General features: G+C 35.1%; 3 protein-coding genes and 1 pseudogene across 3 annotated transcripts; 1 reads left to right on the top strand and 3 right to left on the bottom strand.

Annotated features, from left to right (window-relative positions):
- Positions 1-6,297: 6,297 nt before the first annotated feature.
- On the bottom strand, positions 6,298-9,431 carry LOC145613598 (disease resistance protein RGA2-like). The gene is made up of 4 exons (XM_081668696.1): positions 7,387-9,431; positions 7,294-7,297; positions 6,656-6,725; positions 6,298-6,473 (listed from the first exon to the last, which is right to left on the bottom strand). The coding sequence occupies exons 1-4, from the start codon at positions 9,429-9,431 to the stop codon at positions 6,298-6,300; spliced, it is 2,295 nt and encodes a 764-aa protein (XP_081524822.1).
- Positions 9,432-9,453: 22 nt separating this feature from the next.
- LOC145613597 (putative disease resistance protein RGA3) lies at positions 9,454-17,659 on the bottom strand. The gene is made up of 2 exons (XM_081668695.1): positions 17,553-17,659; positions 9,454-10,209 (listed from the first exon to the last, which is right to left on the bottom strand). Exon 2 carries the CDS (start codon positions 10,174-10,176, stop codon positions 9,454-9,456), a length of 723 nt encoding a protein of 240 aa, XP_081524821.1. The 5' UTR covers positions 10,177-10,209; positions 17,553-17,659.
- On the bottom strand, positions 17,521-18,222 carry LOC145613595 (putative disease resistance protein RGA4). Its single transcript, XM_081668694.1, has one exon. The coding sequence runs from the start codon at positions 18,220-18,222 to the stop codon at positions 17,521-17,523; it is 702 nt and encodes a 233-aa protein (XP_081524820.1).
- Positions 18,223-23,124: 4,902 nt separating this feature from the next.
- LOC145613594 (protein NETWORKED 2A pseudogene) lies at positions 23,125-25,844 on the top strand (annotated as a pseudogene).
- The last annotated feature ends 121 nt before the right edge of the window (positions 25,845-25,965 follow it).

Genomic DNA, 25,965 nt, shown 5'->3' with positions numbered 1-25,965 from the left:
ATTTCTAGCATTTTTGTTATGGACATAACCTTGTCAAAAAACGTATATATAACATGATATATAATGCATTATTTAGACGGATTTAAATTATCAAAGGGAACTCAATCACCATTCTTGAAACCAACTGCTAGTTCTACAATGCAATATCAATTTGGATCGGAGATGGTATTACTTTATTACAAAATAGCTCAAAACATGTTATACTAGCTAAATAAAAAATCAATTTAGCACCATTTTTTATGAATTTGGAGATGATGATCGAACAACCTTCAAAGTACAGATGTGTGCTCATGCTTCAAATGAAATTTTGAAGAGTCATGTTGGCCAAGAAGTAGAGTTGGAAGCTCCATTTGATCTGTTAAAAAGTAGACATGCAACATTATTAGTAAGATCAGTAATTTCATTTGAACAACTATATATACATATTATAAGAAATTTAATAATCTTAAAAAATTAGCTAACCTTGACGAACAATTTTTTTTATTGTGTCCTTTTGTCGACAAACACTACATGTCACCTTTGCTCGATTACCTTCATCCATCTCATTTCGTAATCTTTAGGAAGGAGGTCGTCCGGGACTACGCTTGAGACTAGCATCAACAGCAACTTTTGGTCCATTATAATGTATCCAATAGTCTTTGTCAGGGATAGGATTAAGTACTACTCCGTAAAGATATACTCATATACATTACCATAAAGAATTTAATGGTATACATTATATATTTGGATTATATTAGCCATTATTTTTTAATTCCTAGCTTTGTAATTTCCAAACCTACATGAACACTACTTTGAGAAATATTTTTTAGTGAACACTATTTTTGTAATTTATTTATTTTTTAACACCAATTGGGCAAATCGTTCACATTATTAAGGTCATTTGACAAACTGATCTCTCAAAGCCACGTGTTAGTGTGTCACCATAGAAGAAATTTGGGAGTAGGTCGGAGGGTAAAGTTGGCTATTTAAAAATTACTGTAAGCCCATCAACTCAAGTGATCAATTTTTTTAACACAAGCTGAAAATATTTATATTAACAGGCTATATCCATAGTTTTAATCTATAATCTATCTATAAACCTATACTAAAAGCAAATAAGTAATGACACTTGTCATTACGTTATGAAAAATTTTCCCGCCTTTTTGTTTTTTTCCTTTTTTCTTCTCCTATCTTTTATTTAAGGAAAACAATTGGAAGGTGGGACATATTAAGTTAATAATAACATATTATATAAGTAATATAAATAAGTCAACCATACGATTCACAAATCTGTACAAAATATTAAATATTTTAAATTTAAATTAAAGCTTGACAAAAATTGTGTTATACTAAACGTTTTGCATACTACATCAATACTAGCTAAATATAACTTTGTCTTTACATATAAAATAATTAATAGTTTCATAGATCAAATAAGAAGAAGAAGAAAAAAAAAAAAAAAGGCTTTGGATAAAGCTCGATGTAGGGCTAATATTTTAAGATGATAAAAAAAACCAAAGGGAATGAAAGAGATACAATGTGAATGCTCCAATATGTCTAAGACTGAGTAAGGTTATATATTGAACTATTGCTTTATTTTTTTTTTTTTTTGAATTTATTTGCTACATATAATTAATGTAAAATGATTTTTTTTTTTAAATTTATAACCGTGCATGGCACGGGACTTAAAACTAGCTTTATATTAAAGGCGAAACCAGGAATGACACATGTCATCTCCTGGTTAAAAATTTTCCCTCCAAAAGTTTATTTATTTATTTAATTTTTATTTTAATTTTTTTGGCCAAAGCTTCTTAGAGAAGTTTTTAATACAAACTATACATTAATATTTCACTTCCGATTTAATAAATATATTTCATTTGTACACATTCAAGCAAAGATATTATTCTTTTTATACAGTATTATGCAATAATAGTTTTCTATCTTTAACTTTGTAATGTAATTCATAGTTATTTTTATTAGTCGTCCATATATTATTCACTCTGATTTTTTTAATGTGATAAATTTTTTTAAATTTTTTTGTAAGAACTTTCATCGTATTTTGCAATTAGGTAGAATAATATTTTATTTATTAAATAATAGTGTTAAACTAATGATAAGTATTAAGTATTAGAAATTACCGTGCATGGCACGGGATTTAACCTAGTTACAACTAACATCACATAATTTATACAATGAAAATGGATGCTAACCAAAATAATGCCCATGATAAAGGCTAAGACTAATAAGTCTCTGTACAACATTGTGCAAATCTTGACAAATCTTGAGAGGATACAAATTTATGCATAATGGTGTTTTTGCTTCATCTGAGATGTTATAGGTATATAATAAGCAACAAGTTCTTTACAAAAACATTGTAGTATCTAACATTATGATGAAAATGAAATGTAAATCAATGACATACATGTCTTCTGTACGTGAGGAAAGCCAAGCGATAATTGACTAGGAACAAACCACAAGTCACGATTTTCTAACTAAGACAAAGAAAGTAGAAGAATGTCCAAGAGCATAACATATTTAGCATATGCAAGTATTTCATTTTGAAAGCTGAAGTGCTTTTGACATAAAAGAGAAAGAAATTGAACATGGAGAAGAACCTGTCGTACACCAGGTCTCTGGCGAACCTGCTCGGAGAAGTCTTCTGTGTAAAAAGAAAAATCTTCTCCAACGTAGTGCTGATCAGTTAACTTAATATAGGTAAACCTGTGGAGCATTTTAAATTAAAACTGCTCCACCTAGCCTGACCACCCATAAAACTCTTTAAGTTTTCACAAATTGCCGTCTCTTATATAGTTGAAACTGCAAAGTTTGTGACTGCTAAAATAGAATTTAAATTCAAGTGAATTGTAAGTCAATGACATACATGATAAGGATTGACTACTATAGTCAAGCTTTGTGACAACTTGAAGGATACATACGAGTATAAAAGAGCAGAATCCACTCCGAACATCAATCGTCTCTAATCTTTGCAAAAGACCTAAAGCAGCTGTTAAACAAATTCAGGAGACCAATGTTTAGTATTAGACAAGGATCTTTTACCAAAAGCTCTGGGTTTTCAAGTTTTCAGGCAACAACTATGAGCTATTGGAGGACATGGATACTTCTGATTCAGAGTATTCTTACCATGACGAGGAGTCTGATGGCGAGTGGGAGGAAAATAATGTTATGGTAAAGAAGAGAAACTCTAGGAAGGGTGGTCGATCAGGGTCTGATTCAAAGTCATTGGACACTGATGGTGGAAGTTTAAAAGGGGAAGAAGATTTAGTTGATATTGTAAAAGAGAACTCTACAACTACTATTTGCTGTACGTGTAGCAAACAGTCATTTTGCAAGACCATGAAGTGTGAATGCCGTGCATCCGGAGGAAGCTGCTCTGGCTTCTGTGGCTGCTCCTCCAATAAATGCAGTAATAGAGAAGGTGAGAGCAAAGAGGACTGTATACCTCCTAAAGAAGTAGAGCACGATCGAGATCTTGCCACCCAAGGTGCAACATTACTTCAGAGTGCATTAACTGAAAGGCCTGCTGAGCAACATGAAGAAAATGGTGCCAAAAGAAAGCCTTTGGCTGATATTGGGAATACAATTGTATGTTCTCTTACCACAGTATCTTTGTGCTGTATCCATCTAGATACTTCTGTATTGTTATTTACTATGTTTGTGAACTTGTTGCAGGAGAAATCAAATGCACCAAGGCCCATCCAAAGGAAAAAATGGCGGAAATCCACTATTCAGCTTGTTCCAGCAGCCCCAACATCAGTACAAAGTGAGCATGTAGATCTACCGGAAAAGGTAGAGAGCTGTGCAGCTGACAATGTAGCAGCAAGTAAAAAGGCAGAGAGCAGTACAACCGAAGCAAATATCCCTTTAAAATTGCCAAGAGCCATGCGATCTGCTTCCTCAAACAGCAACCTTTTGAGAGTCAGAAACACTGAACATGGAGAAGAACCTGTTGTACACAAGGACTCCGGTGAACCTGCTAGGAGAAGCCCTCTACCATATCAAAATGTAAATCCTACCATATCAAAATGTAAAGAGAACAGATTTCAAGAACAATAAGACAGTAAATTTACCTCCACATCCAACAATGGCGAATTGGCGACAGTGGAAAGACAATCGAACTTTCTAGACGAAAGAATTAAGAATCATTGGCTGCAATTAATCTCCCAATTAATTCAACAACTCTTGCCGCACCATGTTTCACGATTTTGATGCCAAATACTAGACGATTATTAAAGGAGCTAAAGGTTTGAATGTTTGTATTCCCTTTTTCAGCACCTTTTTTTTTTTTTCGTTCTACTAGTATAATCAAATACTCAATAATTAACAAGCTTAACTTAGTGTGTAACCCAAATTTGCAAAATAGAAGTAAAAAAGGGAGGAGATTTGATGATTTTTCTCTTTAACGCGTGGCTTTGCACAATTATACTCAAGTAACAAGTTATGTACCATTGGAAAAGTTCATGTGCACAATTATACTCAAGTAACAAGTTATGTACCATTAGAAGTAAAATATTAGTAGTGAATTGTTGTTATTTTGATACATGGTTTTGTCATGCTCATTCATATAGAAATATAGAATTCATTGCCTATATATTCCACATCTTCTAAATCTATTTTGATATTCCAGGAGAATCAAGATGGCACAACACATGCTAAAGCAGAATATTTTGAGGTGCTACTTACTTTTAAATCTGATTTTTGATATACATCTCAGCCATGTTGTTATCACTATAAATAGTTGTGACTTCCCTGAAACTATGTCCCCTGGTGCAAGAAACTCAAGGATTTTTGCACTTGAAAATATGGTAGCAACTTATTAAAGCACCTTAGTCTCAATGGCTTCACAACTATTTGAGGCAGAAGACGTGTCCGTGGCAGAGGAGGTTGGAAGTTTGATGAATTACAGTATCATTTCAATTTGGCTTAATCCTCCAGGATATAAAAAGATAAGTGATTTTTTTATTAACTTGCCAAAAATAAAAATAAAAAATAAAAAATTCTACCATACTGTATTAGATTATTAAATATAGTTTTACTAATGATCCTCCATATTTACATCATGATGCTTGTTTTGTCCAAAGCCTATTTTTTTGTTGGTTTTGCTTGAAGATGCATACATGTTATGTGATAAGGAGCTTGATTGTAGAGAGAAGCACTCTGAGATAAAGGTTTTGAAAGAGAAGGTAGTCAAGCTCAATGGTTTTGTTAGATGATTTGAAAAGCAAAATGCAGAAGTAAAGCAGTAGAAGATGCAACAAGTACATCATAGTAATTATATTCTTACATGATTTCTTCTATGATCTGAAAATTTTGCCAAGTTTGAACAAATTGCCAATGCTATCAGTTCCTTGCTGACATAGATACTTGCAGCTCGTGGTGAACTGAGAACAGATGATCTGCGACAGGTACAGCTGATTCTGATAATTGGTTTAATGTTACTACTTGGCCTTTCTACTACAATGTAATAGAGCTAGTCACTTCAGCAATTCTTGCTGATCTGACAGGTATTTACAGATTAACTTTTAGGGTCCTAGAAGCTCTAGCTAGTAACAGCTCGGATTGTTGGAGGACATGGATACTTTCTGATACAAATCATTTCCACCCTAGCGAGGAGTCTGCTGATGATGAGTTGGTCAATTAGGGTGTGGTTCCTACTCGTTGGACACTTATGTTGGTAGAACCGTGGAAGTTTGAAGAATTAAAGGAATTAACTTAGTTGATACTGTCGGTTATTCTATAAGCTTTGCTGTTTGTGCAGCAAGCAATCATTTTGCTTGTTCATGTAAATGTCGTGCATTCGGAGAGGGCTAACTCAGCTTCCAGTGGTTGCTCCAATAGATGCAGTCATAGGGAGTGAAGGTTAGAGCAAGACGAATGGAATACTTTCCAATGAAGTAGAGCAATAAGAGCATGATTGTGGTCTAGGCTCCCAAGGTGCAACATTACTTCAGATTTAATTTGCTGATTATTTGCCGAGCAACATGAAATTTTTTTTTAAAAAATGGTTCTCAGAGGAAGCCTTTGGCTGGTATGTTCTTGATTTGATTGTTTTACAAGAATGTTGGTTGAGCCGAGTATGCAAGCAATGTATCTGGAAAGGGGGTATTATTATTAGCCATATGTTGTTTGCTCACTAAACATTTTTCTGCAATGTCCTTTCAAAGATATCTGTTTTATGATTTTGCTAGTTTTGTTATGTAGGGTAAATCAATTGTACCAAGGCAAATCCAAAGAAAAAATGGCAGAAATTTAGTAGCCCCAGCTTTAATAGGATGAGCTACTGGGAAAGTTGGAAGAGCACTACAGTTGACAATGCAGCTTAAAAAAGGCAGCAGAGAGGAGCATAGCTGAAGCAACATACCTATAAAGGTAGCTTAGGCCATGCAATCTGCTTCCTCGAGCAGCAACCTTTTGAAACTTTAAGAACTCCAAACACGGAGAGAGGAACCTGTTGTGCACAAGGGCTCTGGCAAAACCTGATCGGAGAAGCCCTCGATTATTGAAATTTTGGACTCTTTAAGTAGTGCAGATTTCTTAACTTAATATGGAAATTTTTGATGTTATTACAAGTTTGTTTACAGGGAAAATTATTTTAGAGGATTGTATCAATCCTCAAATGATTGGCATTTTTATATTGTTTATTCAATTTATGGGGCACCTGTTTCATAGACAAAAATGTATTTGAGCAGTGTTTCTAGTTTTATTTCCATCTTGTAAATCTGTGTGACCTGCAGGCATAAGCAGGAAATGAAGAGCATATATAGATGATGTCCAGAGGATGCAAATGACAGTCCAAGACCAGTTCAATGGGCTGCTTCTGTATTAGGCGTGTCTGAATTTTGATGACAGACCTGATCAGAATATAGAGTTACAAGATAACAAGGAGAGTAGCGTAGCAAAGAATGTTAAAGCAACGGGTTAAAACAAAGAGAACACTTCAGCCAAAGCAAACGTCCCTTACGTGAGGAAAGCCACTAATATATAATTGACTAGGAACAAACCACAAGTCATGATTTTCTCTCTAAGAAAGTAGAAGAAAGTCCAAGAGCAGCAAGCTTCACAATTCACATGATTGATTAATATCATCCATGTTCTTGAATCTGGAAGTAAAACAAAGATATATCAATAAATGAAAGTTTATCAAGAGAATAAAAATAAAAAAAATTAAAGAGGTTATGAATAATAGTATGACCAACCTGAATCAGCAATTTTCAAAATTAATGCCATCAGATCCAAATACGACAATGTGGAATGTTTGGGATTTTATGCCATCCAGGTTCAACATCTTTGACATACCTTTCTGACAAAATTGGGCAGCCTTCAATTTCAAAAATTGTTAATTTGCCAATTTTGAAGGTAGATTTGCCAACTTGTTGTTAATTATAATACAGGGCCTGTGTTGAAGGTAGATTTGCCAACTTGTTGCAATCTGTTATCCACAGTCTCTGAAGAGATGACAAGTTGCCTATCCATTCAGGAAGTTGTTCCAACTCATTAAATTCATCAAGTTCCAGAGATTGAAGGGTAGAAGGGAGGAATTGCTGAGGTAGAGACTTGACATTTGGGAAACTTCTCAATGCTAACTGCCATAGGGATTGGGGAAATGTAAGGTTGAAGTCCCTTTCATCGCTAAAGCAATCACAAATTTTTAAAGACCAAAGGTGATGAAGATTTGGGATCCACTGCAGGCAACAAGTCATCAACTCCCCTGAATTCTCCAATCTCAAATGTACAAGTTTTTGCAATCTGCCCAAATCTGGGGTGGGACCCTTTATCATTGGGCAGGAGCTTACGGATATGATTTCCAAAGATGTAGACTCCTCTAGACTTTTTGGCATGCTTTCTAACCCTTCACAATCAACAACACTCAATTCAAGCAAAGAAGAGAGGTCACCTGGAATACTAGCCAGGGATCGGCAATTTATTATCTCTAATTCCTTAAGAGAGATTAGGCCACTGGGTATACACTTCACTTTCTCACAGTAAGATATTCTTAATTTCTCCAAGTTTTTGAACTTCGACAGCTCTTGAGGTACCATCATCATATTTTTTATATACCTTACATCAAGGGATTGGAGAGCAGTGCTAAATTTGATGATATCCACTGGTTGACTGCCACCAATATTGTTAAGCTTCAGATGCTTTAGTGATTGAAACTGCTGTAAACAAGGTACCCTTTCCAGTTTTGGACAATCTTGTATCCCTAGAGTTTCAATTTTACGAAATAATATTTCCGTTTGTATCGGTGATGGTGGTGGCATCCATGTGGTCAGTCTTGCAAAAGAGATGATGTGAAGCTTGGTTAGAGATCCAAATAATACCTGTTCTACTGCAGTCCCATCCCTAGTATAAAACGCCTCCCCTATACATTCTACATCATTGAAACCTTCTAGCCACAATATCCTCAGATTAGGTAGTTGCCCAAGTGTGGGAAGCTGTTGGATTTTGCTGCAATTATATAGCTTCACCTCTGTAAGCTTCATAAGTGGTGTCGGATGACCTCCGTGGTTTACAACCATTGCCATCATCCACGAAGGAAGCCTCTCACCCATGAATCTACTTACATATAATGATTGTAAATTAGGGTGAGGTTCAAGGCTATCCAAAACATCCTCATCATTATTCACTTGATGAGAGCGTACTTCTCTATTCGCACCCCACTCTAAATGTAGTGTCACAATCTTGTCCTTTCTCCCAAGGCTAGCTTGTCTTGCTGTTTCTTTGTTTTTCACATGTTGTAGACCTTTGATTTTCATCTGACCCTTGACTTGATCTAAAGGTCCTAATTCATCAATGCTCCATCCTTCACTGTCTCGTAACTCAAGGGGAGGTAAAGTCTGAAGGTAAATTAACTTTCGTAGTCCTCCAGATGCCAACAAGAAAGAACTTGCCTCAATGTGTCTCAAGTTTTCCAGCCTATACAATCCTTTGGGCAATTTCTTCAGACAACGGCAATCTATGATTCTCAGCGTCTGTAGTTGATATAATTTGCAGATTGACTCTGGTAGTTCTGTAATATTATTATAAGACAGGTCAAGGTACCTAAGATGAATAAACTGCCCAATAATATACGGAACCTTTGATATCCAAGTCATGCTTAACGTTCGTAAGTATCGTGCACATCCTAAGGTGGAGTTGATCCAATCATAAGGCCTGCGGAAACTTATCGTTTTTAGTTTTCTCACAGCCAACCTATGACTGAAAGTTTCAGAAGGTATTTCGTTCTTTGATAAGTCGAAAATCAAATGTCGAACATCATCTTCCAGTTTAGCTCCAACTTTCCAAACCAACAGATACTTCTTTGAAATGTAGGCTGCAAGATCATGCACTAAATCGTGCATCTTGTACATTATATCACCAAAACAATCTATCTCCTCTTCTAAGAAGGAATAATTCAGCAATATATTGAAGTATTTCTCACCAATCATTTCCATTGTGTCGCTAGTTGCAAATTCATCATGAAGAAAGCCTTGTGATAACCAGAGTAATCAATTCATTTTTCTCCATTTTAGAATCCTTCGGGAAGATTGCGCAGTATGCAAAGCATTGTTTTACATAAGCATTATTTAAATGGCTGTAGCTCAGCATTAACGATGGAAGGATATCAATTGTATCTCCTAGTTGGGGATCCCGTTCCCATAACTCACTATTCTCAATCGATTCCCATTCATACGCGTACTTCTTTGACTGCAACGCGCCACCGATTGCTTTTATGGCCAAAGGAACACCCTTACACTTTTTAACAATTCTTCTCCCAACATTATCGAAAGAGGAATCATATGGACGTGTCTCATTAAAAACTCTTTGCTGTAACAAAGCCCATCCTTCATCTTCGGATAAACCTTTCAATTTATGTTGATGGAAGGAACATGCTTTCTCTGCAACATCAGTGCCACGGGTGGTAATCAAAATTACACATCCGCGGAGATCACCAATGCTCATCAATGCATTTTTGAAGGAATCCCATGAGTCTTGTTTATCTTCCCAAACATCATCAAGCACGAGAAAAAATTTCATTCCCTTCAACTGCTCTTCAAGTTTTTTTGTAAGTGCACCAGTGTTTGTCAAGTCACATTTGGATGATGTAAGATGTTCAACCATCTCATTCAAAAGTTTGTCAACTTTGAAATCCTCAGACACACAAATTGCCAAAATCCGCATCAACTTTTTCATGTTCATATAGCCTCCGAGCTATAGTCGTCTTGCCAAGTCCTGTTTACATAAGACAAAAAATTATAATCCATCTATCTATATCTATATCTATAAATAAATATAACTAAAATAACAACCGCTGACATCATCACTGTTTACGTGTCACTCTCTTATTTAATTTTTTCCCACCAAAATGCAAGGATGATGTCATATATTTTTTTACCCTTTTTGAGCTACCTATTTAACATTGTTTTGAAAATTAAATTAAAATTAAAATTAAAATTTAAAGTTTTTTACGCATATTATACTATTTTATTATTTACAAGTAGTTGTTTTTGTCCAAAAAAAAAAGTTGTTGTTAAAAATAGTTAACAATATAATTCAATTGATTTTAAAAAATAAATGAAAAAAATTGAATTTTTGGAAATTGTATGTCATATTTCATTAGAAAGTAAAGAGAAAGTAGTTATTTTATCTTAATATGTGCTTAAGAGTATAACTTATTTCTTATTTTAAAACTGTGCATCGCAGAAGACTAATCTAGTAATATACTAAAACAGGGTACATTAGCTCCATGGTTGCCACGTGTCCCTATCTTAGTTTTTATTTTTTTATTTTTTTTGGTAATATGTATAACTGTCAAAGATCCTATTATTAAGGATACTCCAAGATAATATCTTGACTTGCTTAATATTGTTTCTCAATCAATGTTATTCACGGATTTTCAGCATATATATAGTTTATAACATTTGACTTTACTTGCTTAATTCAAGGAGAGTATATTCAGTTATTTTGTACGCTGTACATTATACATTAGCTTTTCTTATTAGCAGTGGCGGATCTTGACAATTAAGTTGATTTTATGATTATTTTTGGGTTTAAATTTGAAGACATATGAAGTTTGGTGGAGAATTTGGTGATTGATTAAGAGTTTCAGAGAATTTGAGGAGTTTTTATCTTTTCTCTTTTGGGGTTTTAATCGAATTTTGTTAAAGCAGTATTTGGGCATTTAATTTTTACAATCAGACTTATGATTTGAGGATTGATTATTATAATTGCAAGGATTATGATTTACTTAATTTCCAATTAGTTTATAGGGGTTATTTGGACCAACTTTTTTTTAATGGTCTATAGAACATATTTTGTTACGGATTTTTATAAAAGGATTCCACAATTTTTATTGGAATGTATGGGTGTCCTTCAATGGCACAACCCTAATTAGCCTATGTTGGATGTGTTAAAAGTCAAATTTCGTGTTACAAGTCATAACATCATAATATGTTTGTACATAATGCATACTACCACTCTCCATTTAGAACTAGTTGTAACATTGTCCTTTGTAATTGTTGTGTTAATTAGTATTATACCTATCTTTTACCCATCATGGCCATCAAGGCATTAATTACATATTTTTGGGTCATTCTAAAATTTAAATGTGATGTGTTCTGGATGTAAGGAGTAGTGATATTTTCCGAGTTTTGATTCTTAATGATTGACAATGTACAGGGTCCGGGTTTGAGCATCGTCATAGGGTATAAATTTGTGCTTCAAGGTTTATGGCCACATTAGTATGACACAAGCTATTGCCTTCCAGCAAGACTTCAAACTTGGCCACTATATGAAAATTCCTCCTAGAACAATGTTCATGACATTGGTAAATTTTCTCCCTATGTCATAACAATATTTATTCTTAGGGGAAAACGGTTTGTTTTATGTGATTTTTTTTTTTTTTTTGGAATTTATGGTAGATCTGCTATGTGGTTTATTATACCTCGCACAAATGAATATTTAAAAATAGGACATTTTGTGAAAAACTACCTTATAAAACACTGTTTTGCGAGAAACTACCTAATAAAAAAAAGGAAATTTTGTCAGAAACCACCCGTTAAAAACACTTTTTTTGTCAAAAACCACCCGAAAAAAAATTTGTTGTCTGGAACCACCCAATTTTAAAAATTAGTTGTCAAACGCCACTAGAGTCTATTTTCCGGCATTGACTCGCAATCCCGGCGTTGACCCTTCCCCAATTCCCCCCTTCTAGGCTTCTATTTCCCCTGTCTTTCTTCTCTCCTCTTCTCCTTCGTATCTGCTGGCCTCCTTCTTTTCTCTTCTCCTTCCATTTCTCTTTCCTCTTCTTCATTATCTGCTGCTCTTCTCCTTCTTCTTTCTCTGTTTTCTTTCCTCTTCTCCTTCTCTTTTTCTCTTCTCTTTCCTCTTCTCCCTCCCTTTCTCTTTCTCTTTTCTTTGTCACTGGCAAAAGGGTTGGGTCACAACGCCAATTCGGTCCTATTTCTTCTCGCCGGTGTCGCGTGGAGGTACGGTGGTTGACACGAAATTGATGGTTATTCAGGTCAAATTCGACCATGAAAACTCTAGATCTAGAGTTTTCATGGTCGAATTTGACCATATTTAACCAAATTCGATTATAGGTATGTTTTCTTGTTTTTAATTTTTCTTTAAAAAAAATTTCTGTTAAGTTTTGGGTTGTGGTTGTGGTTTTGGGCGGTTGTAGTGGTGGGTGGTTTTTGGTGGGTAGTTGGTCGGAATAGGTAGGGTTAGGGTGGTAGTTCTGGGTTTTGTTTGTGTGGGTTTAGGTCGTGATAGATCTGGGTTAGGGTGGATGGGTTCGGATTGGGTTAGGGTTATGTTGGTTAAGGTGGTGGTTTTGGTTAGGTGGGTTAAGGTGGTGGTTCTGGTGGGTGGGTTCGGGTTAGGTGGGTTAAGGTGGTGGGTTGGTTAGGGTTAGGAGGGTAAAGGTGGTGGGTGGGTTCGGGAGGGGTGGGTTAAGGTGGCGAGTTAGGGTTAGGTGAGTCTGGTGGGTGGTTTAAGGTGGTGCGATTGGTGGGTTAAGGCAAATGAATTGGTTAAGCGTAGTGGCGGTGGGAGAGCAGTGGTGCGGGGCTTTTTTTATTTTCTTGGTTGGAGTCAACGCCGGAATTCTGAGTCAATGCCGGAAAATAGACTCTAGTGGCGTTTGACAACTAATTTTTAAAATTGGGTGCTTCCAGACAACAAAAAAATTTTCAGGTGGTTTTTGACAAAAAAGTGTTTTTAACGGGTGGTTTCTGACAAAATTTCCTAAAAAAAATGTTGTAAGAAACTACCTTATAAAAGGATAAATGTTGTAAGAGACTACCCTTAGTCTTAAAGTCATCGTTGACTTTTATTTTCGAGCATTAATCATGTCACGTGCCAATTAAGAAAAAAGGAGGGAAAGGGTGAATTATTAGTCACGTGATTGGAACATGATGTGGTCAACGCCGGAAAATGAAAGTCAACGGTGACTTTCCAACCAGTGGTAGTCTCTTACAACATTTACTCTTTTATAAGGTAGTTTCTTACGACATTTTTTTTTAGGAAATTTTGTCAGAAAAAACCATTTATAACAACTATTTTGTTGGAAAAAACCTTTTAAAAATTTTTTGGCAAGGAGAAACCACATTGTAAAATATTTTTGTTGAAGACAACCTGAGACTTCTAATCACGTAATTAATCATTAATTTACCCTCAATTATTCTAATTAGTCATAACTTTCACTAATTATTTAATAATTAAATTGATTTATAAATTAAATCAAAAACCACCCTCACCACCACCACTCAACCACCCCCTCCTTCTCCCCTCCCATGGCAGCAATCCCTCCCTCTCCCCTTTACCCTCGCCGACCACCCTCATTCAAAAAACCACCCACCAATACCACCTTCTTCCATAACCACAACCCAAAAACCATCCCAACTCCAACCCGAGGAGAGAGAAAATCTGCCGGAATAGTGCAGTCGAATGCGATAACGGAAGGAATATAGGAAGAAGTGAAAGAGGGAGAAAATGAGATGAACATAATCGTGACAATAGCTTCAACAATTGAACAATGTTGAATTGGGGAAGAAGAGGAGAGAGAAAATGGTGAATTAGGGAAGAAGAGGAGAGAGAAAATGGTGAATTGGGGAAGAAGAGGAGAGACATAAAGAGAAAGAGTAATTAGAAAAATGGGGAATTGGGTTCTAGAGGAGGGTGTGGTCGGCGAGGGTGAAGGGGAAAGGGAAGGGTCGGTTCGGAGGGGGTGAGGGGTTCCAGGCGGTGGCTTGGGATGGGGGAGGCCGGGAGGGGGGGTGCTGCCATGGGAGGGGGAGAAGGAGAGGGTGGTTGACTGGTGGTGGTAAGGGTGGTTTTTGGTTTTTTTTTTTTTAATTTATCAATCAATCTAATTATTACATAATTAGTGAAAGTTATGACTAATTAGAATAATTAAGGGTAAATTAGTGATTAATTGAGTGATTAGAGATATCTGGTTGTCTTCAAAAAAAATATTTTACAATCTGGTTTTACCTTGCCAAAAAAATTTTATAAGGTTTTTCCCAACAAAATAATTGTTATAAATGGTTTTTTCTGACAAAATATCCTTTTTTTATTAGGTAGTTTCTCACAAAAAAAGTGTTTTATAAGGTAGTTTTTCACAAAATGTTCTTAAAAATAATTAAAAATAATGTAATTCGCAAAAAAAAAAAAAGAGAGGAAAAATGGATCTCTCCCTCTCCTTCCCCCAATCTTTACCCAAAAAGAGAATTTGTCCTCATTCTCTTCTCTTCTTTTCCTTCCCTTTCTTCCTATCCAAATAAAGTGTTAGTGTCTTAGTGATAGACCTGTGATGAGCTTTTGATAGAATTTGAATACCTTTCAAGAAAATTATTCAGATTACTATGTTGATTTAAAATTTGAATTGAGTGAATTTTGAGCAAACCATTTTTTATCATTGTTGCTCATTTCCGACTTGTGGGGAAGGTAAAATGTGTTGGCCATTTTGTGTGTTCTGTGTTTGGTTTCATTCTTATGTAGTTTGTCAAGTGTTATATGCTTTTAAGTTTAGCAACTTGATGCTATATCATTCAATATAACTAGCATGAAGGATTTAGTATGACAGATAGATACATCTGTTCTATTGTTCGCTACATATTTGTAAATAATTTTTTTTTATATATATAGGTTGATGATTTCATATTATATACGAAGTATATATGGCTAATTGTAACCTATATAAACTTTGCAATAGATGTATTTATATGTTTATAATTTACAGGAGGAACCTAGTCACCTACACAAAAGAGCTAATACATGACAATTTCAATGAAAGCTATGAAAAGAGTGATGACGAGCCTAAAGCTAAAAAGGTATATCTGGTTTCATACTACAGTGGGACAGCAAAGGGGATGACTATCAGGTACTACTTGGACCCTGCCCACGTATGCAGAGCAATGTGTCTTCAGAAATCAGAAGCTAAGGCCATAGTGCTCGGGATGCAGGTTGCTCTACAATGCAATGTGGAGGATCTAATTGTCGAGAGCAATTGTCTTCACATTGTAAGCAAGCTAAATTCAAGAGCAATGGATAGCTCATACTTGGGGGTTATCCTTGGAGAAATTTACGCTTTAATAGCTAGCTTTTGTTCTGTTCAGTTTTTTAGTGAGGCTAATGAGGCAACACATATGATGTAATTGCAGGACTTGTAGACTACTACTTATGACTTATCCTTCAATAATACGGAGTAATTAATTACCTTGTGGCTTTTATTAAAAAAAAAGGAAAAATTGATTTTAATAATCCCACCTTTTAATTATTATCTAATAATCCCACCTTTATGTTGCATTCTGTTCTACTGGTCTCTCATGACCGGTAACCTGTATACTCCTATTAGATAACTTTTCTTAAAAAAATAAAAAAAAAATTTAAAAAAAAAACCCGCCCCCTCTCCGGCAGCCCCCTCCCATCTCCCAAGCCTCTGGCAGCCCCTACCCCCACCACCAAAAGCACTACAATTTCCACCCCCACCAAAAGACCACAATTGGAGTGTTGCTCTAAAAGTAATTGATATAGGGCTGAATTTATTGTTGTAGGGATATGTTGGCTACAACCAATGGAGAAAGTGGCAGGTGTGGGTGGTCCTGCTTTTGGTGATGGAGGTCGATTATTCGCTGTTGTTGCGCAGAGGCTGTGTGTGCGTTTGTTGGATGAAGATTTGTGGGAGATGCGGCTGTTGTGAGGTGGGGAGGAAATTGTTGCGCGATGGTGGTTAAGTGAGTGTGTGTATCTGCGGCGGTATGGAGCTGCTTGACGTTGGGGGAGAGGGTGGGTAATGGTAGTTTTCGCCTTTTCAGGGTGGGGGAGAGGGTGGGAATCTTTATTCCCAAAAAGAATTACCCATTTGTTTTTCCCAACATCTATTAAAATCACAAAATTACCAATATATCCTCAAATATTTTAGCTCCTTCTCCCTATTTAAATCCTTGTATTTTTTCAGGTCTTTGTGTCATCTTCTCTCAAAATTTCTAAACTTTTTTTCTCTCTCCTGCCACCATTAATTGTTCCGTCCCCCTCTTTCTCTCTTTCTTCATTTTTTCTCTCTAGGTATTAATTGCAAATTATTGCTGACTTGTGTTTTGCTATACATTTGTACTTGCAAATTAAGTTTCTTAATACCCGCGAAATCAATTCAAATGGGTCCTTCTTTCAGGGACGGAGGGAGTAGTTTTTTTTTTTTTTTTTTTTTTTTAATGGCTTTTTAAGTTATTAGTTGCATCAATTTAATTACAAATATTTGTAATTTACTATTTTGACTTTTTTTTTCAAGACTATTTTGACTATTGAAATAAAATAAGTACGTAAATACAAGTAGTTACATATTAATAGCAACACCAAGGCAAATTAAAGAGGTGGGTGAAATAATCATATGGAGAGCACGTTACAATTAATACTTATGGAGAACACATTACACATGTAAATTTATTGTCCTAGCTTATAATTAACACATCTATAAAACCTTGGATTTATCTCCATCTAGTTTTAATTATTGGGCTATCGCGTGCACCTCGCGTGATGGCTCAACTAGTAATTAAAGAGATGACAACATAATTTCGAATTAAAATTCTAACCTCACCCTAATATCTATTATAATCTCTGTTACATGGACTTGGGTAACCATGTCTAACACGGGACATGTTTAAGCGTCTTATTTTGTGTAAAAGTTCTATAATTTTGAACTAAAAACGAAGTGTTCAAGTGTCGTACTCATGGTCCGATATGGCTAGTTTAGGTGAAATGAAGAGCCCATGCATGTAACATAGAATATAATCCCCTATTCTTCCATTAACCTCTCAGCAACCATCACTCTCCCCCATTAAGCCATTCTCACTACCCTTATTCTTTCTAAGACCACAATAAATTATAAGGGTAATAATACCCCCTTTCAAATTTTCATCTTTAAAAACTTAGGAAAACTTGATCTTATGACATTATATACAGATTTAACAATATCTCCTTAATGAACGTGTATAGATGTAAGCAAAATCAGTTCAGGTAGAAAACACTATCATGTAAGGCTCAAGAACAAATGACAATGGAAAATAATATACCTCCAATCCCAACAATGGCAACAGTGGAAAGACGATCAACATCCTTGCCAGAAGGATTCAGAATCACTTGCAGCAACTTCTCCTCATCAGACTTCCTCCCAATGAACTTTGAACCATTCGCGGCAGCATGTTTCCGATTTCCTTGCAATGCTTCATCAACATTGTAGCCAATATTAGTCGGTGCTACTGCATCTCTGGCTAGCTGCCCGAGCTGTATGCCATTGATGTTAGCCTCCTTGTGCAGCTCATCAAACTTGGAAAGGATCTCTTTAACCCGACGACTCATCCGAATACGGAAGACAGCAGGGTTAGTAGCAGGACTTAAAAAGTTGCTACACTTTTTAATGAATGATGGATGGTTGTTTTTCAGCTCAATTTTCCTACGAAGTAACTCATATTCATAATCATCCATGAGTTCATCAGCAGAGTAGGCAAGTTTAGTGAATTCTTTTAGCCAGAGATTCACAAATTTGCTCTTCTCAACATACTTAGCACTTCCCAAATCCTCAAGTAATGCCTGTATGTTCGAGAATTTTCTATGGAGCTTTGTAAGTTGATCTTCGAAACCACAGAAAAGTGTTACCTCCTCCAACACCGCCCGATTTGTCACCAACTTTATAGCGGCTTTTGCAGCCTCTACCGCTAATCCTGTTGCTATTGCTTCTGCCATGGATCAAGTAGCTGTTGTGTTTGCCTGTGTTTGAGAGAGAGAGAGAGAGAGAGAGAGTAGAAAGGGTGTGAGTATGCTGAGATGCGTGAGATATTAAGGCCAGTGGTGAAGCTTTAAAGTTTTGATGAGTGTTGACTTTCTACTTGTAATATTAGTCTCTTAAAGTTTTTTTATTCCTTAGTTAATTGCAAATGTCATACTTGTGAATCTCAACACAGCACCTTTTGACCGTTTAATGTCATTAATAGATATAAATTATAAAAAGTTGATATTACGAATCACTTGGCTACTATACCTTCATGTCATAAAAGTCCGTCATGTCGTATGATAGTTACGACTCAATGCTAATTTTTACCCCAGGTTATAACATAATGCATGTATATTTTTTTTTTTTTTTTTTTTTGATGTCACAAAACTGTTGGATCTATATCTAATATTTCTTTTCTTAATTTTTACATAATTTTACTATAATACACCTACAATATAGTACGAAGTGACGAAGTATAAAACTCCCATATTACACACTTGTACTACTGCCCTTCCTTATAGTCTCTGAATTTTTTTTTTTTTTCAATGTTTCCTTCATTCTTAGTTAATTGCAACAATCACTCGTGCATCTCAACTTTCAAAGCACCACCTTTTGACCTTTAAACGAAGTAGTTTATAAAAAGTTGATATTACAAAAGCATAGACAAATCTAAATCTTGGCTTTTATATCCTTACCTTATAAAAGTCATGTCATATGATAGTCACAATGTAGGACTCAATTATTGCAATTAAGCTAACTTTTCCTCTGCTTAATGCATGTATTATTTCTTTTGATGTCCCAAAAATGTTGGATCTATACCTAATATTTCGATTCTTAATATTTACATAATTTTACTAAAACACCTACATTTAATACTTTCTCATATTACACACTTGTACTACTGCCAAAATTGGAAAACGAGCATCATCTGCTATTGTTTACGTTGCCAAGCCGGTCAGAGTTTTAATTTTTAAACCGACGAGTATTTGACTAATAATAATGAGTCTTTTCTTATTCATTTGCTTAAATAATGACACAGTATCCCTCAAATTAAAAATAATGACACAGTTTCCCTCAAATTAAAAATAAAATTACTGACACAATTAGCAAGTTGCTCCGTTATTAACGGATCTTCCTTCTCTTTTTACGTGTGGCTTTTGACAAAATGTCTCCACCCACCCCTGACTTGGAAAGACCACGTACGAGTAGACCACCCACAGCTAAGGCCATAGTACAGTAATTCGTATAAATACCTTAATGTTGCTTTATTGCACTCCCTCCATTTTTAAATACTTGCTCCACTTTTTATTTGGGCCATTTTTAAATACTTCCTCCATTTCCTTATTTAAAAAGTTTTTACAATATTTAAATAATTTCTCTCACCTAGTGGTCCCAACATATACTCTCTCTCCTCCAATTCTCTCCCCTACTTTTACCTTTTATAATTTTTTATTCTTCTACCAACCCCACTATCTCCATATTTTATTATTTTCTTCAATTTATCCTAAAACTCCGCGCATTGAAAAATTAAGCAAGTATTTAAAAACGGAGGGAGTACTTTTAAATGTTGGTGTTTCTTCTATTTTTTTTGTTGCCAATTTTTAATGTAATAAGCTCATCTACTGTGGTGGCATTAAGCTCATACTTAGTTTTTTTTTTTTTTTTTTTTTTTTCTCTCTCTTTACAAGATGAGGAACATGTAGTATAAAGATGAGATTTAATCCTACAACCCCGAGATGAATTCTTTAACCAACGGAGTTATCCCTCACACTCTATTAATTTGTCCTTTAATATGTTAGTTAAAGCAACACCCTGTTTCCAACAATGAACTATCGAATATCAACATAATTAAATACTTGTATCAAATAAAAGCTAATAGATGCAAATCTAAGATCGGAAGAACAACATAAAAATGTTAAAGAACTAAAATACTGTACCTGCTCAAGCAAAAGCACATCATAGCAAAATGATCTTGATTGTTGAGAATTGTTTTTGGTGTATTTGAAGCTGACCCATTTTCCTACACACAACAATTACTTTAAGTCAGAGATTTAAAAAAAAAAAAAAAAAAAAAAAGTTGAATTATACAGTATGATATAAAATACCCGATTTTATCTCGTGAAAGAATTCCATCATATGTATAGACTATTATCAATTAAAATCCAACATGCAATACAAACATCAAGCACAAAAATCGAATTGGAATTCATTTAATTTTTTGGTGAAGGAGATGGGTCTAATGAAGAGAAAATGGACATATAATTTATTTAGGAGGAAATACTTAATACGGAGTAAAATAATTATGCTTTTAAAATGTCATAAATGGTTTTTTTTTTTAATCACAAGGGTGGGTGATGAGAATCAATTTCAAGATCACGTGGGGTACTCTAACCACTACTTGAGTTATACCTTACTACCTCATTCTCAAAATATCATATATGCTTTGTTTTTCGGTGTTCCACCCGGTTCATCCTTTGGCCTAATTTGGATTCGAGGATCAAATCTGAATGGTTAGGTTCCAATTCCCTCCCAATTGTTGTCGTAAATGTATAAACTGTAAAATTGTTGTTGCATGGGATAAAATGTCATGTTAAAAATGCTTTAAAAATGTTTTTGTTATCCTTGCTGGGTGCATCTTGTCGCATTGTCCCTATATGCATTCTTATATGCAATATAGGAGGGCAAAAGTGGAAAAACGCATTCAGAATAGTACTTTTTAAAAACACTTTTTATACTGTTATACATGTATATTGTACCATTATGTCTTAGTAGTACTATTAAATCTCACAGTAGTGTAATATTACTCCATATGATGTACCATTTACATATTTGTACTATCAACATAATATTTATACTACTACAACATTTAATGGTACTATTTACCTATTAAATGATACTTTATACTCCCACTACAACTTTAACTTTATTACTACATTGTCATCCTATATGCAAACATTGCATATAGGAGTATGCGCTAGACCTTAACCCTCCTTGTTGCAGCCAGTACGCTTTGGACTAGTACAGAATCCTTTTTTTTTTTTTTTTTTTTTTTTTTGACACAACTAGTACAAAATCCTAAATGAGACAATATTTGTAGATAAACTAGATATTAAAATCAACTAGAACATAGATCGAGTTATCCTTTTATAGAGGATAATCTGTCAATTTTACAGCATATTTAATAACAAGTCAAAGCGTCAAATTTATCTAAATAGTTACAAAGATTAATAATAAAAAACAATTAAATACCCAAGGGAAGCTCACTGTTATCTTATGGCTCTCCCTAAAAATAAGGCGATATGTCCTCCCTTCCAAGTTTAAGGTAAAATCCACAAGCACAAAAATTGTGTGCATTTTCTTTGACATGTTGAAATTTTCTTTTCTTTTTTTTCTTTTTATTTTTTATTATTTTGACATAGAAAATTCACAAAATTATTCTTTGAACATAATTGTCATTGATTCATAAAAACATCAAGATATCTAGGGGAAAACAAAAGATTAAACAGAGAGAAGCAACACACGAAGGAAACGATGCTGCATAGGGCAGCAACAAGTGCATATTCATGGTGGTGGGCTAGCCATATTCGAACCAAACAGTCAAAATGGCTAGAGCAAAACCTTCAAGGCTAGTTTCTTTCGCTTTATTTTTTTTTCCTCTTTCAAATGGCCATATTTGATTTCCGGTCAACTTTGATCATAAAATTGTCAAAATTTTATTGTATTATAATGTGAAAATTATTTTATTGTATTATAATGCGAAAATAACATCAATAGAATTTTCGTAGTTAATGCTTCATATATTAGTGCCTTTAGTGGGATTTTATGTTATTGCTAAAAAAGTTTTACCATAAAAGTTGATGTGGCCTATTATTCTAATACGTAGTTTGAAATTGTTTATGGTTAATCATCAATAATTTTTACCTTTCTAACAATTAGTTGATTAATACTCCTTATAATTTATTATCATCAAGGAAGTTAATATTGTTGCCTAATTTATACTCCCTCCGTCCCTATATTACATTCCTGTTTGGAAATTTACACGGGAATTAAGAAGGGAAGAATAAGACAAATAACAATAATTAGATAATGCAATGGGAAGTACAAAGATAGATTAGTTATTACTCATGACATGTCATCAATCCTTTGCAAAAAAAAGGACCAATCACATACTTCTAATTGAAAATTTTTAACCAATCATATTCATTGTAATTTGGCACAAGGATTATGAGTGAGATTAGGTAAGGATGAGTGAGAAAGCATTAATTATAAAACAGAAAAAGAGAATTGATTTACTAAAAAAACTTACCAAAAATAGAAAGGAGGAATGTAATTTTGAAATACCAAAAATAGAAAGGAAGAATGTAATTTAGGGACGGAGGGAGTAACTTAATATTGTTTCTTTTGCTTATCAGGAAGTTATTTTGAATTGATTGAGAATTAAAGCGGGTTAATAAGATATTATTGTTTATAGGATAGTAAATGGTAAAATAAATAGATATTTCGGAATTTTATTTTTCATTGCACGGAATGTATGTTGTGATGTTATCAAATCTTTCAATGTGCATCCATTTCATCCTATTTCATAATTCAATACAACCTAGGTATCAATTCAACCTATTCCATAATTCAATACAACCAAGAGACCTAGGTTATTCATTTATGCATTCCTCCGGTCCACTTACATAGCATAAAATTTTCAAGGTATTGTGGGACTTAAAAAATCAAGCAAATATTGTTTTTTCTTTATTTTTGTTTTTGGTTATGAACATTAATTTAGTTTTTACTTGTACACATCGAAATGCACATTAAAAAGTGACAAATATAGAATAGGGAGGAAAATGTACTGACAAGTGACAACTCTGTTGTTGTTTCAGATATGGAGGAGAAGGTACAGTTCATGTTGAAGATCATAGATCAAGAGGGAGACTCATTTGCGAAAAGGGCCGAAATGTACTACAAAAAGAGGCCAGAGCTGGTAGGTTCTGTAGAAGAGTCATATAGAGCATATAGAGCTTTAGCAGAGAGGTTTGATCACTTATCAAAGGATCTACAATCTGCTAACAGAACCATTGCCACTGCTTTCCCCGAACAAGTCCAATTATCTATGGAAAGCGATGATGAAGACAGTTTAGCAGGCTCTACTTCTACTTCTCCTTCCCCTGATAGCATATCGATGAGAAACTCACCCCCTAAAAATTTGCCAAAACCTCCAAAACTTCCCACTCCTAGGATGGCTAATGCCAAAGCACAAGCTATGTTGGCCACAAGGAGAGAGCAGCTCAGAAAAAATCTCACTACTTCAGGCACTGTATTGACTGCCAATTCAGGGCTAAGCAAGGAAGAAGCATTCAAAGAAATCGACACCTATGAAAAAGAGATTTTGATCATGCAAACAGAGAAGGAATTTATGAAGAGCTCGTACGAGAATGCACTGGCAAAGTTCTTAGAGCTTGAGAGTAAGATCACTGATTCACAGACCAAAATTGGCAATTTGCAGGATGAGTTTGGGTTTGGTGCGGTCATTGAAGAATATGAGGCACGTAATCTGATGGAGGGATCTGCCCTAAGGTCGTGCGCCAAGGCCTTAGCCAAGTTGCAAGAGGAACAAGAAAAGTCAATATATGAGGTGAAGGATGAGTACAACAGAATCAAAGAAGCTCACGACAGGATTGAAGCTCTAAAAAAATACTGTGGACAGAATGAAGAGAGCTCCAAAGAAGGTTCGATGATGGGATCAAGCTTGAAAGAAACAATTGTTAGTATTGAGATAGAGGATGAAACAGATAATGTGGATGCACTACGGGAGAATATAAGGGCGCAATTGAAACTGAATTCTAGCACAGCTTTCACTGAGCCAGAGATGGCTGAGAAGATTGATAATCTAGTAGATAAAGTAGTTAGTTTGGAGGCTACAGTTTGTTCCCAAAATGCCCTGGTGAAGAGACTAAGACAAGAGATAGATAGGCTTTTGGAGCATATTGAGAGCTTAGAAGAGCAAAAACAGCGACTGCAGGAAGATTCTGTAATGATAAATAGGTTGAGAGAATTGGAAGAAGAGCTTATCAAAGTTAAAAGCTATAACAAAGTAGTTGCAGATAAAAATAGCAGTATTGATGCAGAAATTACAGGGGCTAGTTGCAAACTTGACCATCTTCAGGAGAAATTGCACGATGTGAAGCCATATGAAGGGGTTGAGTACTCCAATGAAGGAAAATCTGAACAAGAAGCAGAAGAAGAACAAAAAGAGGAGATCAGAGAAAACAATGATGAAAAGGAGAGTTATAGTAGTGATACTGAGCCACAAAATGAGATGAAAGAGGTGGAAGAAGAGGAAGAGAAGCAAGACATATCAAGGACCGCAGAAAGTACTGTTGAAACGGAAATACAAATAGGCGAAGAAGATGGACTTAATTGGAGGCAACTCTACATGAACAATATGGAGGAAAGAGAGAGGATTTTGGTAGAAGAATACAGTATAATCCTCAGGGACTACAAAGACATAAAGATTAAGCTTAGTGAGATGGAGAAAAAGCACAGAGACAATATTTTTGAATTGGCAAGTCATGTGAGGGAATTAAGAAATACAGTTGCAGCTAAGGATGAGGAAATTCAAATGCTACGAAATAAGCTTAGCGCTCTTCAAGGAAACGGAGATGGGAATACGGATTTATGGCTGGAAGAACATGGTGGCATGAAACCGGAAGATCAGAGCGAAAAAAAGGAAATTCATGATTTGGGACCTTCCTCTCATAGCACTGAACCAGAGAGGAAGCCACTTTTCTATCATTTGTATGGAGAAGATGTTATTATCAATGAAGCAGTTGAAGATAACGAAAATGAATATCAGAACATAGCTTCACCTTGTACAGAATTAGTAAAGAGAATAAACCTTGTTACTAAGACAAGGTCAATTTCGAGAACTGAAGGCAGGCTCCGTTCAGAGCTTGATAATTTACTAGAGGCAAACCTTGATTTTTGGTTAAGGTTCAGCACCGCGTTTCACCAGATTCAAAAGTTCCAGACCTCAATCACAGACCTGCAAGCAGAGTTAGCAAAGTTAAAGCAGCCTCAGGAAAACGGAGCATGTGATAGGGCCCAACATCAAGCAAAATCAGATGCTAGACCTCTATACAAACATTTGAGAGAAATACAGACTGAACTTACTTTATGGTTAGAACATAGTGGAGTATTTCAGGAGGAACTACGAAGTAGATTCTCCTCATTGAACAACATTCAGAATGAGATCACAAAACTATGGAAAACCAATTCCAAAGAAGAGAATGGCTTAAGTGATTATCAATCAGCCAAGTTCCAAGGAGAGATTCTTAATATGAAGCATGAAAACAGCAAGGTTGCTGAGGAACTACAAGCCGGTGTTAACCGTGTCAAAGCACTCAAGTTTGAGATTGGGAAAGCACTGGTGAAGTTAGACAAAGAGCTTCGTCTCTCTAATTCAAAGGGTTGTGTAACAAATCCACCGATCAAGCCAAGAATCCCACTGCAAACATTTCTGTTCGGAATGAAGCTTAAAAAGTATAAGAAACCACCAACACAATCAATGTTTGCTTGTGTCACAAACAGATCATTATCTTAACGTTCAACATAGTCCATTGCTAGATAATTTACAATAGAATACTGTACTTTCTTCAACATTTACAAATATCAACAAAGGAATTTTATTAATCTTTAAAAATCATCTCTTGTACTGTAATTTG

The sequence above is a fragment of the Chenopodium album genome, chromosome 25, assembly GCF_948465745.1.
Source record: "Chenopodium album chromosome 25, dcCheAlbu1.1, whole genome shotgun sequence".
Classification (NCBI taxonomy): domain Eukaryota; kingdom Viridiplantae; phylum Streptophyta; class Magnoliopsida; order Caryophyllales; family Amaranthaceae; genus Chenopodium; species Chenopodium album.
This window is presented reverse-complemented; position numbering and strand designations above follow the sequence as displayed.

Bases quoted from the DNA above. Each gene is read 5' to 3' on its own strand.
- LOC145613595 (XM_081668694.1), bottom strand. From the start codon at position 18,222: ATGGCAGAAGCAATAGCAACAGGATTAGCGGTAGAGGCTGCAAAAGCC.
- LOC145613597 (XM_081668695.1), bottom strand. From the start codon at position 10,176: ATGAACATGAAAAAGTTGATGCGGATTTTGGCAATTTGTGTGTCTGAG.
- LOC145613598 (XM_081668696.1), bottom strand. From the start codon at position 9,431: ATGGAAATGATTGGTGAGAAATACTTCAATATATTGCTGAATTATTCC. The intron at 6,474-6,655 runs GTGCCCCATAAA...TTCTCCGATCAG, and splicing joins CATTTTTGTCTATGAAACAG to GTTTTGCCAGAGCCCTTGTG.